The sequence below is a fragment of the Phascolarctos cinereus genome, unplaced genomic scaffold, assembly GCF_003287225.1.
Source record: "Phascolarctos cinereus isolate Bilbo 61053 unplaced genomic scaffold, phaCin_HiC Scaffold_2;HRSCAF=192, whole genome shotgun sequence".
Lineage (NCBI taxonomy): Eukaryota > Metazoa > Chordata > Mammalia > Diprotodontia > Phascolarctidae > Phascolarctos > Phascolarctos cinereus.
In genome coordinates, this window is record NW_027555625.1 from 360,289,542 (window position 1) to 360,304,791 (window position 15,250).

General features: G+C 40.2%; 1 protein-coding gene across 3 annotated transcripts in view; it reads left to right on the top strand.

Moving 5' to 3' along the window:
• BEGAIN (brain enriched guanylate kinase associated) overlaps window positions 1-15,250 on the top strand; it is a 180,744-nt gene that overhangs the window by 100,212 nt on the left and 65,282 nt on the right. For all 3 annotated transcript variants that reach the window (XM_078150413.1, XM_078150414.1, XM_078150415.1), the window contains one exon: window positions 12,443-12,604. In XM_078150413.1, the coding sequence (XP_078006539.1) occupies window positions 12,443-12,604 (162 nt within the window). The remainder of the gene's footprint in view (window positions 1-12,442; window positions 12,605-15,250) is intronic.

Consider the following 15,250-nt stretch of genomic DNA (forward strand, 5'->3'; position numbering starts at 1 on the left):
CTTCTCTCACCAATTCAAAGATAGGTACTTATTGTGTTATACATTTAGCACTAGGCTAGGCAGACAAATGTCATCTAATTAAAACTTGAGTAAAGAAGGAAGAGAAGCAGAAAAAGACTGACACTCTTGCCTTCATTACCTCATTTGAGCTTCACAGCATCCTTATGGCTGTTTCCCATGAGGAAATGGGATGTGGTAGAAAGAGAACTTGTCTTTGAGTCAGGAGGACCAGGCTTAATTTTGACACGAGTCTCTTTCTTTATATGAGCCTCAGTTTCCTCATCTGTGAAGAGGTGGGTAGTAATACTCATGCAGCCACTCACAGAGTACTTTGTGAATTCAAAAGTTCTATTCAAGTGTGAGCTATTAATGTTAATCTCATTTTGTATCTTATCTCATTTGATCCTCAAATTACCTTTGTGTTTTGGCTAATAGGCAGATGGTGCCACCTCCATTTTGTATTAAAACTTGAGAGAATTGGCTGACATCCTTTGGTGGAAAATCTGGAACTAGAACCCAGGTCTCCCAAACCTCAGCCGTAGGGCTATTTCTCTAAGACCAACCTTCAGGTTTTAAGCATTTCAAGGGTTCCTGGTTTGCCACAGTCCTCCTCCTTTGCCCCTCTTCCCAGAGCATTACAGGCACAGCTTTGCCTCCACTGTCAGATTTGATGGCTAGGCCTTCCTGAGCATGTGGCAGGGCCTCATGCCTTGATGTTATTCATTATCTAGTAAATGCCCAGTAGCTCAGTCTCCCACATTCATATGCCTGGCTCCCGGGTTTGTTTGTGGGCATTTTACAATAGATTTTTTTTGGTTTCCATTTCCTGAAGAATTGATGATCTGCGGGATAATACATCCTCTGCAGGAATGACTGGGTTAAGCTATATTTGGTCTCATGAGCACATCTGCTCCAGCTGTTCACCCACCCAGCTGGACAGTGTTTTGGGGGACATGGCTGGTGAAAATAGTCTTAGAAGACTGTGGACACACAGGATTGCAAAGAGGGCTTTGCCTCCTGTGCTCCATTTATTCCTTATTTTTCATTCTTTTTTTCCCTTATTTCTCATTGTTTCTTCTCTCACCCTCTCTCCCTAGCACAAAATCATCAGGCTGGTTCTATCGCTTGCTTACCTGAGATAAGCTAAAAGATAGTGTGGTATGGTGAAAAGAGTCTTGAACTTGAAGCAGACAACCTGCTTTCTTGGCCTACATTTGATACTTACTAGCTGTGTGACCCTGAGCAAGTCACTTCATACATTAAATATATATAATTTATATTATATCAAATAATATGATGTTATGTCAAATAAATACAATTCATAAATTAAATATTAAAATATTAAACAGTTCTCATGCTACCCCCTTCATAGGCCACTTTCATTTTTGGTTATGACAGCCCTTTCACATATACAGTCTCATGTAACATAATCCCAGTCCTCACAGCAACCTTGTGAGGATTGAATAGATAATGTATATGAAAAAACTGTTATCATTATCATCATCATCATCATTAGAAAAAACCCAAGCAATTAAAGGCCTGTAGGATACCAGAGCTTAATGGAGATCTACGCTTGTAGATTTTATTCTTAGAAAAGGCCTGCGATGGGATCTAACCCAGCTGTTCTTAACTTGGAATCCACAGACCCCTTTATGAGTAGATTTCAAAGGGGTCTGTGAGCTTGGATGGGGAAAAATTACATCTTTATTTTCATTAACCTCTCACTAAAATCTATTATTACCTTCAATTATATGAAAACATTATTCTAGGAGGGTATTCATGGGCTTCATTAGAAAGAGGTCCAAAAAAAAAAGTTAAGAACCCCTAATCTACTCCAACCTCTTCATTTTATAGATGAGGAAATGGAGGACCAGAAAGCAGAAAATGACACACCCAAGGTTACACAATGAGTTGGGGAAAATGAGGCACATAGTGACTTTTTCATTCATTTAGTCAAGCAACAAGTTTATTTAAAGCTACAAAATGAGTACCTAGCTCTATTCTAGGGGAGAGGGGAAAATGAGAGGAGGCCTGTCTTATAAGATCTAAATTGAAACTTGAAGAGAAACAGGTACAAGTGTTTGTGGAAAGTTTGACAGCTTTGTTTGGAATTTCATTATATTTAGACCTTTGTGGGGCTCGATCAGCAAAACTGTTAAGAATCTACTACTTACAATAGTGGGTAAAATTCATATAATGCTTTAAGGTTTGTAAGGCATTTTACCTATATTGTTTCATTTGAGGAGCTGTGAAGGATATGGTCATGATGGCAACATAGTGCCTGACCTCATGGAGTTCATAGTCAAATAGGAAAAATGAGGCCTACATGGCAGAAGACCCATGAGTGGTAGAGATAAGTGCTACAAGGGCTTTCAGGAGGGAGAGATGATTATGGGCTGAGATAATGAAGGAAAGCTTCTTGGAGGAGGTGGGACTCAAGCCTCAAGCTGAGCATTGAAAGATGAATAAGTTTTATAGAAAGAGATGGGGGAAAACTTCCAGAAAAGGAAAGTGGAATATATGTCTCAGGTGTTAAATAGCTAGTGTACCCATGGAGCCTCACAGACATGGCTACATGATGAGAGATGGAATTCTGTGGCATATTGAACATAATCTCTTGGGATATTACCACAAGGATGGGCACCAGAATATGGAGGTGGAGGAAAATAGATTTTGTGCCCAAGTTTGAATGGCGTGCCAGTGGCAATGGTGATATTCAGATAGAGTCAAGCAAGTTAGAGTGAGAAGAGGGAATGAATGGAGGCTGGATTGTGGGGCTAGACACTGGGTTGTTGAGGTAGCCACTGTTTCCACCTCTCCAGACACTGAAGAAGTGTGTGGCTAGAATGAACTGACACTTGTTGAACAGTTCTCTTTGGGGCATATAAGAAAGATGGAGAAGTACTTTAATACTCCTCTTCTCTCTCACTCCCTTCGTCCACAGATGGGGAGGAGGATGCTTAGTGTAGTGAGTAAAATACTACACCTGGAGTCAGACTGAATTCAAAGCAAGGGCGTGCTGGAGCCATCTCATTCAGGCTCAGGAAACCTTATTGTTTAATTTTTGGTGTCCAACTCGGAAATTGGCAGACTACAAATCAAGGCTTGATTTATTGTTTCATTGATTGTCTAGACTTAAGTGATGGAGAAAATGTTAATAAACCCAGATTAAACCTAAAAGTGTCTGTGGGGGGCGGCTAGGTGGCACAGTGAAAATAGAGCACCAGCCCTGGAATCAGGAGGATTTGAGTTCAAATCGACCTCAGATGCTTACTAGCTGTGTGACCCTGGATAAGTCATTTAATGTCAATTGTCTCCCCCCCAAAAAAAGAGTGTCGTGTGTATATTTTTTTTGGACAGCCAATTGTTAAACATTTACCAGCACACTACTGGTTCAAACCATATTTTAGTTACTAGCTCTGTGACTTTGGACAAGTCATTTAAACTCTTTGGCCTCAGTTTCTTTATTTATAAAGTAAAGGGATTAGACTCAATGACCCTCAAGGTCCCTTCTAGCTATAAATCTATGATTCTATAATAGCAAACTTCTCTAATTTCTAATTTGGTAGTACTTTCAAGATGGCATACCAGTCAAAAATTATTATTGATCATCACTGTTTTCATTTATGTTTTATCTGGGGTTGCAAATGGGAGAATAATGTTTGATATTTCTACATAAAAAGAGACAGAGAACAGATGCTTTTGTCTAAAAGAGAAGTGGGGAAGGGGAGTTCTTCCTGTACCACACCAGACTGAAATTTTGTTGGTCAGTCGTGTCTGAATCTTGGTGACCCTGTGGACCATAGCGTGCCAGGCCCTTCTGTCCTCTAGTGTCTCTCAAAATCTGTCCAACTTCATGTTTGTTGTTTCCATGACACTATCCTTCTCATCCTCTGCCATCCCCTTTTCTTTTCGCTTTCAATCTTTCCCAACATCAGGGTCTTTTCCAATGAGTCCCAATCTTTTCATCATGTGGCCAAAGTATTCAAGCTTCAGCCTCAGTATTTGGCCTTCCAATGGATAGCCTGAATTAATTTGTTTAGACTGATTTGATCTCCTTGCTGTCCAAGAGACTCAAAAGTCTTCTGCAGCACCACAATTCAAAAGCATCAATTCAGCAGTGCTCAGCTTTCCTTATAATCCAGCTCTCACAGCCATACATTGCTACTGGAAAAACCATAGCCTTGACCATATGGACCTTTTTAGTATGCTGTCCAGATTTGCCATAGCTTTCTTTCCAAGGAGTGTCTTTTAGTTTCATGGCTTCAGTCACCATCTACAATGATCTTTGAGGCCAAGAATATAAAATCTGACCCTGCTTCCATTTCTTCTCCCTCTAATTGCCAGGAAGTGATGGGACCAGTTGCCAGGATCTTAGTTGTTGTCTTGTCTTGTCTTGTTTTGTTTTTTATGTTAAGCTTCCAGCTAGCTTTTATACTCTCCTCTTTTACCGTCATCAAGAGGTCAGAAGCTAAAAGAGAGAAAGCGATTTTGATTTACTAATTTTTATGAATGTCCTAAAGCCAGTCCTGTTTTTTTCTTTCATTTATTCAAAGAGAAAATCATTAGTTAGTTGTGGTTATTTGATAAGGGGTATGGAAGATGTTGAGTCAAGATGTCCTCATTGTTTTCACTCCATCCCCAGTATACTCAGAACACATCTCTCCTCAGAAGTGGAGTGACAGTGATGAGTAAGGAGGAGATCCAGCCTTGTGAGAGGAGAAAAGAAGTGGCTAGGAAACACTAACCCACACACATTCCAAGGGTGGGAGCTAGCCCCTCAAAAATCAGAAAGACATCCTTCAATTCACTTTACACCCAATCTTGATAGATAGAGCACATAGATAGCACAACTGGTAAGAGATTTCATGTGGCTCAGATCCCATTATTGTTTTTCAGTTTTCCCATCTGAACAATCTTGAGGTTGGACTAGATCATTTTTAAGGTTCCTTCCAGCCCTGACGTTCCATGTTCTAGGATTCTAAAGCTCATTGTAGCTCTGACATTCTATGTTCTAGGTTTCATAATTTGGAGATCCCTTCCAAATCTGGCTTTCTATTATTCTTAAATTGTGATTACACCATTTGTCCTAGTCCCTTCTTTCCCTTAGATTTTGCTATGAAAATAGACCAGGGAAGGCTTGAGAGAAACTTTGGACTGATTCCTATCTGCTTAGGAATCATCTGCACACCAGTTAGGAGTTTTCTGTCTAACTATTATTAGAGAAAGTTGTTGATGTGGATATGTTACTGAATAGAACAAATAAAAAGAAAGCAAAGAAAGAATTCTCTCTCTCATTTCCTAATCCTTAAACCATCCCCTTCCTGTCTTTATGTTCCTCTGGTCCTCCTTAAAAGTGAATTTGGTAATCGGGAAAATACATCTCAGTGGGGACAGGGAGGAAAACTCCACTGTTGTCTGCTGTCAAGCCCTGCTGCTCTAAGTGTGAAAAATGACTGGGCCCAAGGACTTTGTCTTCCTTCCCCACCCTCTTCCTCTCCCCCTTTATGCACATATACTTCCATTTGATGATGAATTGCTTAGAATAGCTTCATAGTGTATGTTTATAGGCAGATTAATCACAGTCTCTGGGTTCTCAACCAAAGGACAACAATTTTGCCCCAGGGCCCAATTTTCTCTGTGGAAAGAACTAGATAGCAGCAGCCCCAGTGTCTGAAGCCTCTGCTAGAAACTGTTCATTTCTGCCATTACCTTGTCCAGCCCCCCAGCTCATGAAGGAATTCTGCATCTGCCGCATCTCTGATGAAGGTCACACAGCTTCTACTTGAAAACATCCAGTAATGGGAGAATCATCCCACTCCACATTTTGACAACTCTGATCATTAACTCTCCCAGGAATTTCTACCCATTGGTCCTAGCATCCCTAGAGTGCGAAGGGATCCCAGAGGGTCTCTTGTTCAACTTCTATCTCTTAGGACTACTCTTAAATATCTTCACTTGAAGATTATAATGTTAGGGTTTTCATTACCCTCCACTAGGCAGCTCATTCCATGATTGAATAAATCTAAATGAACGTGTGTCTTGTCTAAATGTTATATCCCCTGACAGCTTCCAATACACTCCCTAGCACAATGCTTTGTACACAATTTATGCTGTTAAATTATTTCTTGAATAGTATTTTTTTAATTAAGCAGCTAAAATAAATCTTCCTGTAACTTCAATCCATTTATCTTATCTTTCTCCCAACCTCTACCTTCTTCTTGTGAAGGAGACCACCGTCCTTCTGCTCAGTCAGATTTAAAACTGTAGAATCATATTTAACTCTTCTTAACTCCCTTATTCCTCATATCCAAACAATCTGTTGCCAAGTCATGTTGATTTTCCCATCCCAACACATCCTCACATCTGTCTTCACCCTCCACTTACATGACCACCTCCCTAGTTCATGATTTTGTCACCTCTTGCGGTAGCCTCCTAAGTGGTGTCCCTGCCCCCATTCTCACACCTCTACAATCCATCTTCCACACTTGATGTTCTTAAAACATAAATCTGACCATGTTACTATCCTGCTCAAGAGACTCCAGTGGTTCCTCCTTCCCTTTAAGGTAAAATACAAACCTCTGTTTTGCCTTAAAGTCTTCACAGTGTGTCTACATCTTACCTTTGTAGGCTAGCTTCACATTACTCTCCTCATACTTTACAGCTTAGCTTAGTTTGCTGTTCCCTCTAAATAACATTCCATCTTTCACCTCTTACCTTTGTATGATCTGTCCCACATGCAGTATACTTTCCCTTTCTCTTGTCTTGTAGAACTCCAGATTCCTTTAAAGCTCAGCCTGAGAAATACCTTCTATAGGAAGTCTATCCTGATCCTTTCAATTATTAACACCCTTCCCCTATAAATTATTTTGTTTATAGTTTAAATTATTAATATCAGTACTAACTTATGATAATTTAATATTGATATTAATAATAAGGATGCACATTTATATAGAATTTTAAGGTTTTCAAAGTACTTAACAAATATTTTCTTATTTCATCCTCACAAAAGCTGAGAGGCATAAACTATTACTATCCACATTTTACAGATGAGAAAACAGAAAGACAGAAGTTAAGTGATTTTCCCAGGTCACATATCTAGAAAGTGTCTGAGACAGGATTTGACTCAGATTCTCTTGACTCCAGGCCCAATGTTCTATCCATTGCACCACTTAGTTGCCTAGAATTTAATATTTTTTGCATAGAGAGTAAGCTCCTTGAGTGTAGGGATGGTGTCATTTTTGTGTGTGTGTTTCAATCTTCAGTGCCTAGCAGAATCTCTGACAGTTGATGCTTAACAAATACTCGTCAAATGGAGCTAACTCAAATTAAGCCTAGTTAGAATCATAAAATCGTGGAATCTTAGAGTTGGAAGGGATTTCAGAAGTCATCCAGCGCAATTGGTGCCTGAACTATGAATCCCCTTCACAGAACCCTCATCAATATACTTTCAATGACAGGGGAGCTCACTAGCACACAAATCAGCTCCATTCCATTATTGGACAGCTCTAATGGTTACTTAGTTGAGTCAAAATCTACCTCCCTGGACATTCCACCTGTTTGAGGGCCAACATGAAGCAAGACCGAAACCTTTATGCATGTTACAACCCTTCTAATATGCTAAGGCATCAATCTTGCTCTTCCAGGCTTTCTTTTCTCTTAGTTCAAACATCCCCAGTCCTTCAGCAAATCTTTGGATGATATATCCTTTCACCATCCAGGCTAACCTCCTCTGTATTCATCCTGGCTTCTAAATGTCCCACCTAAAATATGGTACCCAGAAATGAGCTCAGGATTCCAGATATCCGAATAAGGCAGAGTACAATGAGATTATTGCCTTTCTTCTAAATGCATTGGTGTGTTCTGAAATTCTAGATGAGTTTTCCTGACTTTCATGTCCACTTTTAACTCACAGTGAATTTCATTGAAATGGGGGAAGGAGCTGATAAGGGAGAGAGAGGCAAGATTAGTATAGTCATTAGAATGAAGTTGAAATAGACTGATGCCTCACAATTTAGTAGCAAAGCTACCCAATGTTAAAGAATGGAGACTTGTCTACCCAGTTTCCTTTGCTCTTTGTTCATTTAAAAACGCAAATATCAGAATCTTCTCATGTTAGGCCAAATCACGCACAGAAGTTTGAACCTTAAAAAGTAGGGATAGCATTGTGCTTGTTTTTGTTTTTGTTTTTCCAAAGATGGAACATATATCTGGGGAAACAAATAGTCCTGAGTTATCTTTGTTCTTTTATGAAGGAACTCAGCTGAAAGAAGAGATTGAGCCAATGTGTACATCTGGGTATCTTGATATGACTTATTTGATGGACATAGCAAGGAGATATCATCATACTTAGGAGCCATTCACCTGGAAAAGATTGACTAAAGGAATGCCTGTAACTCAAAATCAGCTAATGTCATACTTGAGCCATTTTAATTGGGAAGAATTTCCTAACATGGCTTTTGTTTCTTACCCTCTTTTGTTCTAGCCTGTTTCTTGTTATCTTTGTTGTTCAGTTATTTTAGGAGTTTTCTTAACAAAGGTACCAGAGTGGTGTGTCATTTCCTTTTCCAGCTCATTTTACAGTTGAAGAAACTGAGACAGGGGCAGCTAGGTGGCACAGTGGATAGAGCACTGGCCCTGAAGTCAGGAGGACCTGGTTCAAATCTGGCCTCAGACCAAACACTTGACACTTACTAGCTGTGTGACCCTGGGCAAGTCACTTAACCCCAATTGCGAAAAGAAAAGAAAAGAAAAGAAAAGAAAGAAAAGAAAGAAAAGAAAGAAAAAGAAAAAAAGAAAAGAAAAGAAGAAAAGAAAGAAAAGAAAAGAAAAGAAAGAAAAGAAAAGAAAAGAAACTGAGACAAAGAGGATTAAGTGACTTAACCAGGGTCACATAGCTAGGGAAATGTCTGAGGCTGGAATTGTACTCAGGTCTTCCTGACTTCAGGCCTAGTGCTGTACCCATTGTATCATCTAGCTGCCATAGCCTGCTTCTAGATTCTCCTAGATTTAGAATTAGGAGACTAGAACTCTAGTCCTAGCTTTGATATTTATAGCTGGGAGAATGTGAGCCCTAGTTTTACCAGTTATAAAATAAGGATAATAATACTTGTGCTAGCTACCTAATTAGGAAAGGGCTTTATAAAACAATAGAAATGTGAGTTATACGTACACTGTATGTGGAGTAGGAAGTCCTGAGTTCAAATTCTTGCTCTACCACTTACTGCCTTGTGTGACCCAGATCAAGTCATTTTACTGCCATAGGCCTTAGTTTCTAAAATTAAGAAATTAGAATAGATGACCTCTAAAATCCCTTCATCTATGATTCTGATTATCATTATTATTATTATCATTAGAGTTAACAAAGATATCTAAGTTAGGCATTATCTGCTGTTGCTGTAGAATAGAGAATGAAGCCACATTCTGGCCCTGACTCTTTCAGAAGAGAAAAATTGAAGATGTGGGGTTCTTTGCTGTGGCAATGATTTTTACTGTGTACATATCTAGAGTGCTTTATGGTTTTAAAAGCATTTTCCTTTCGATAGTCCTATAAGGTAGGAATTATAATTATTACCATGTTCATTTACAGATTAGGAAACTGAGGAAATTCCTTTACATACCTCTTGTGTTCACTCTGCAATATAATATAAGGAAAAGAATGCTGAACTTGGAAGCAGGAAAAAACTAGGTTTGACTCCTGCCTGGGTATTGTGACAATAATTCTTTGAGCCTCGATTTCCTTAATTATAAAATTTTAAAATATTATTTAAATGAAATATGTGACATATAAAATAATATATTACATATAAGCATTTAAATTAACTATAAAATACTCATACCCATCTTATTGAGTTTGTGTGAGGACCAAATTGGATGACAGATATAAAAATACTTTTGAACCTCAAAATGCTATGTGAGGAATTTTATTATATTGTAATACATATTCATTCAGTCACCAATAAGACCCTGAGTACTTTGCATGAGTATGTCTAGCTACTTGCAATAGATGAAAGACACAATCCTTGACAGCTAGTCAATACAGTGGATGGAGCATTGTGCTGAGTTCAGATGTGACCTCAGACACATTTCTACCTTTGTGACCCTAAGTGAGTCACTTAACCCTTCTGTTCCTCAGTTTCCTTATCTGTAAAATGGGGATAACAGCAGTTACCTCTCAGGGGTGTTGTGAGGACCAAATGAGATATTTGTAAAGTACTTTGTAAACTGTAAAACACTATATAAATGCTAGCTTTTATTATAGTTGCTGTTAGCTAAAGGCGTTTACAGTTTCATTAGGGAGACAAGGCATTTAAGCATGAAACAGCTGGAAGATGATGCAAGACCACATTGGCTCAAGGATTCAATTATCTGCACTTTGTGTTCTCCAGCGCTCAGTCAACAAATATTTATAAAGCAGCTACTAAGCACTAGTGACTGTGTTAAGTGCTGGCTCAGCATAACAGGCACTGAATAGGTAGGTATTCATAGAATTGAACCGATAAGGATGTGTGTAAAGCCCTGCACTTAGATTAAAAAAAAAATCTACCCAAGTGTGTGACAGGACAGGCAAGGCTGGAGAGCACTTCTTCAGAAAAATGTCAAGGTGTTTCAGTGGCCCACAGGCTCAATATGAAAAAGACATGGAAGCCAAAAATTCCAGTAGCATTTTAGGCTACTGTAATAGAGACATAGTGACCAGGATGAGTGAAGTTATCACCTTGTCTGCTCTCCTGACATACAAATGCATTTTTTCAATTGAGTAGGGTCAGACCATAAGTGGAGTATTCTGTCCAGTAATGGATATAACATTTTAGGAAGGACATTCACAAACTAAAATGTTCTGTAAAGGGAATGTTCAGAACAGTGAGAAGACATGAGATTTTGCCAAAGGAAGATCTCCTGAAGGAAATGAGGATGTTTAGCCTGGAGCAGGGAAGAGCTAGGGGGAATGTAATAGAGGTCTTCAAGACTTTGAAGAGTTTGTCCTATTGACAATGGCTTAGAATTGTTCTGCCTGGCCTCAGAGGGCAGGTACTGAGTCTTATCTGCTTCAGGAAAATATACTGGTACTCTCTTTTCCCTAAGAAATGAAAAGATCAACATAGGGGAAAATCGACAAACTGTGGAGTGGCCGGTGGCCAAGGGGAGAGATGAAGAATAGCCCAGGAAGATGAGTCTATTCCCTAGAAAATCAGCCTTTGGATGATGAATGAGTCTCAGAATGGTTTCCCCAAGTCGCTGCCCATCATCAGTAAGAGGGGTGACTCAGCTGCAGTTCTGCCCCAACTAACAGCCGATCTCTATCGCAGCAAACGTCCTAGCTGGCAAATTGAGCTGGGTCCTCAGTGTCTGTTCAAAGAGGGTATTAACTTGATCTTTACAGTTTTTAATAGCATTTCAGTTCCCTCTAAATATAGACATTCGTGAAACCCAAAAGGAAGCTGAAAGGAAACATGTATATTTCTTTTAGCTCCCTGGCTGAGTGCAGAAAAGTCGACTTCAGCCAGTATAAGGGGAAACTCTCTGATAATGAGAGCCATCCAAAAGTAGAATGGGCTTTCTCATCCCTGGAGATCTATCTGTAAGTGAAATCTGAATGACGGGGATGTCACAGAGGAGATTCCTACTTAGTACTGGATTGAAGTAGAGAAATTCTCCTTCTGAGAGTCTGAGATTAATTTGGTAGGCAGAAGGAAAGAGGCCACACACCAGTTCCTAAGGGTCCTTGTCATTTGCTCTAGTAAAAGAATTAAGTAAGTGCTGGAGCTCATAAATTAATCTCTTCAAAGTTCTACAAAAGCAAAGCTCCTCTTCCAAAGGACTTACATTCAGAGCACCTGCCCGTGTTTCCACAAGTGTAGTCCCAGAGCTACTAATCAGTGACCTGGCAAATCACTTTTCCCACTCCAGGTCTCTGTTGTTTTTGGTTTTGTTTTTTTGCTTTTTTCCTCTGTAAAGAGAAGGATTTGGATATGGATACTTTAAGGCCCCTTTCAAATTCTGACATCCTACATTCTATGATTCTGTGCTACCTTTCACCTCTGACATTCTATGGAGTCTGACCAGGACTATGCTGGTTAACGGATTACAACCAGCTCCCCCAAAATGCATGATCCCACTTTAAAATGCAATCTGCATTAATATTTTCTCCATCACTTTCACAAGTCTAGACAGTCAACAAACTAACAAATTAAGCCTTGACTTGTAGCCCTTCTGGGGTGTAAATGTTCTCACTGAAAATTTAGTAAGGGTAGGTAAGAGTTGGCTCCAGCACATCCTTGCATCTGACTCTTCATTAAGTGTTGTATTGCCTTCAGAAAATAAGCAAACACAGGCCCTCCCTACGTCCACCTCCCATTGGAGTAGTCCCATGAAACTAGCCACAAAAACTTCCCCCAAGGACTCATAGCTGGCTCTCTTCTTTTTTTGTGGTTCCTCCCAGCACTCTACAGGAACAGAAGGGAGAATTGCGGAAGCGTCTCTCCTACACCACCCACAAGCTGGAGAAACTTGAAACTGAATTTGATTCCACCCGGCACTACTTGGAAATAGAACTGAGGCGGGCTCAGGAGGAGCTGGAGAAAGTCACTGAGAAACTGAGAAGGTGAGTTCCCAAGCCCAGGAATGGGAGAGAGGGAGAGATGGAGGGAAAGAGGGGAGGAGAAAGAGAGAGAGAGAGAGAGAGAGAGAGAGAGAGAGAGAGAGAGAGAGAGAGAGAGAGAGAGAGAGAGAGAGAAGAGACAGCAAAAGAATGAGAGAGAGACAGGCAAATAGAGAGAGAGAGACAGAGAGAGAATGAGAGAGAATAAGACAGAGAGAGGGGGATGGAGGAAGAGAATGAGAGAATGAGACAGAGACAGAGAGAGGATGATAGAGACGGACAGACAGAGACATAGGTAAAGAGACAGAGACAGGGGCAGCTAGATGGTGCAGTGGGTAAAGCTCCCGCCTTGGAGTCAGGAGGACCTGAATTCAAATCCAGCCTCAGACACTTGACACTTACTAGCTGTGTGACCCTGGGCAAGTCACTTAACCCCGATTGCCTCACCAAAAAAAAAAAAGAGAGAGACAGAGAAAGAGAATGAGAGAGAGAGAATGAGAGGGAGAGAGACAGAGAACAAGAAAGAGAAACAGAGAATGAGGAAGTGAGAGAGAGAGAATGAGATAGAGAAAAAGGGAGGGAGAGAATGAGAGAGAGACACAGAGAGACAGAGACAGAGAGAACAAGAGAAAGAGGAGAGAGACAGAGACAGAGACAAAGAAAGGAAGAGGGACAGTCAGTCTGTTCTCAAGCATGGGTGGCAGAACAGCCTATGTGCACGGACTTCTCATGAGGGGAAAACAGACTAATTTCTGGCAAGTGTTTCTTCCAGGGATGGCTTTCTAAAATATTGAAATCCTGAGAACATATGTCTAGATACGTGCATACCCTGTGTGACCCACCTCACCAGTTTCCTTATATAACCTGCCTTTCTTTTGTATAGAGATTTATTTATTCCCAAAGGCCATCTTTCAGGAGATGAGCTGTGTTAGGGACCTGTGACCTCTAACCAGAGTGGGAAAGAAACACATGTTCTCAAGGATACATGTTGCTGACCTTGTGGTACAGAAGCATCACTTCTCCATCCTTTGGTGTATGCTGTGCTTAAAATCTCCAGCAGTCTATAGCACAGCCTCTAGAATTTGATTAGGAATTGGGATTAACTCATATCCAGTCTATTCAGCTCTACTGGAATTCAATTCAGCCTATTCAATTCTATGCAACCCTGGAATCACTAGTCCTACTGCTTCCTACTGCTTTTAATGAATCCCTATGAATTCTGCTTGTTCCTGTGCTGCTTCCAGCACTGCCATCCTTCTGTTGCCCCTCACTTGTTGACATCTTTGTGGTTTTTCTATACTAACCTCTTCCCATCACTGTTGCTAGTACCCACCAGCCTCCAGGTCAATCTTTTAACTTTCCCACCAACTTTAGAACCTGACTCACAATCTCCAACACATCTCATGCCAGTAACAATATTAATGTTGACTACTGCTCTAAGAACCTGATTTCCCAATTCCTCTACCATCCACACTCCAGGACCTCCTTCTCTGTTTTACTTCAGCTACAGACCAACAGAGTCACACACAGTCTCAGAATGATACCAACAGAAAAACTCAGAACTCTGAAATTCCACAATGTCCTATCCTTCTACTTCTCTTACTCCGTAACTCACACCAAACTTATTCTTTGCTTTAATTGTGATCTCTGTTCAGTGGAAGAAGCTCTGAACTTAAGAGTCAAGAGAGAGCTTGGTTGAAAAGGTTAAAGTACTTAGCTTTCCCAAGCTTCTGTGTCTTCACCAGTAAGTAAGAGTAATAATAATACTCACACCATCCATTTCATCATGTTGTGAAGATCAAATAAGATTTCACACACACACACACACACACACACACACACACACACACACACACACACACACGTGCCAGCTTTGCCCTTCCTGCTTCATATTTTTCTCTCAGTTTCACAGACATCACACTCCTGGTTCTTTCTCCTACCCCAATAGCCCTTCCTTTTCTAACTCAAATGTAAGACTTTACAATTAACCCTGTTGAATTTCATCTAATTTGATTCAACTCAATATAAGAACAATTCCATCCATTGTGTTATCCTTCCTTCCAAGCATTACGTTGTTTATCAATTTTTATAAGCATTTCATCTAAGTCTTTACCTAGGTCACTGATAAAAAATATTAAGCATCAAAGGGCTAAGCATAGATCCATGGGGCAATGGAGACCTGCCAAGTTGACTTTGAACCATTCATGGCAACTCTTTTGACTTTGGCTAGTTCAAATGTATTCATCTTATTCCTAAGACTGTTCTCCTGAGTACCCCATCTTCCAAGAAATTTTTCCTGAAACCCCCTATCAGAAAATACCTTTCTCCTTAGACCTCACTGCATCTATCTATGACAGTGGCATACATGCCCTACTTCCTCCCTGCTGTGGCCCCCTCCATAGCTACTGCAACCCTGGATGAAAAAGCACTGTCCTAGAAGTCAGGAAACCTGAGTTTGAGACTCATTTCTACCCTATTAGCCATATACTCTTGTAAAAGTTACTTCTCTGGGCCTCCATATGCCCCAGTATAAGGTAGAGAGAATAATCCCTGCCCTGTCATCCTCACAGGACTATTATCAGGCTCAAATGGATGAAAGTAACCTAACTGCTAAAACTTCCCAGTACCTAGGCAATCCAGTTAACTGAG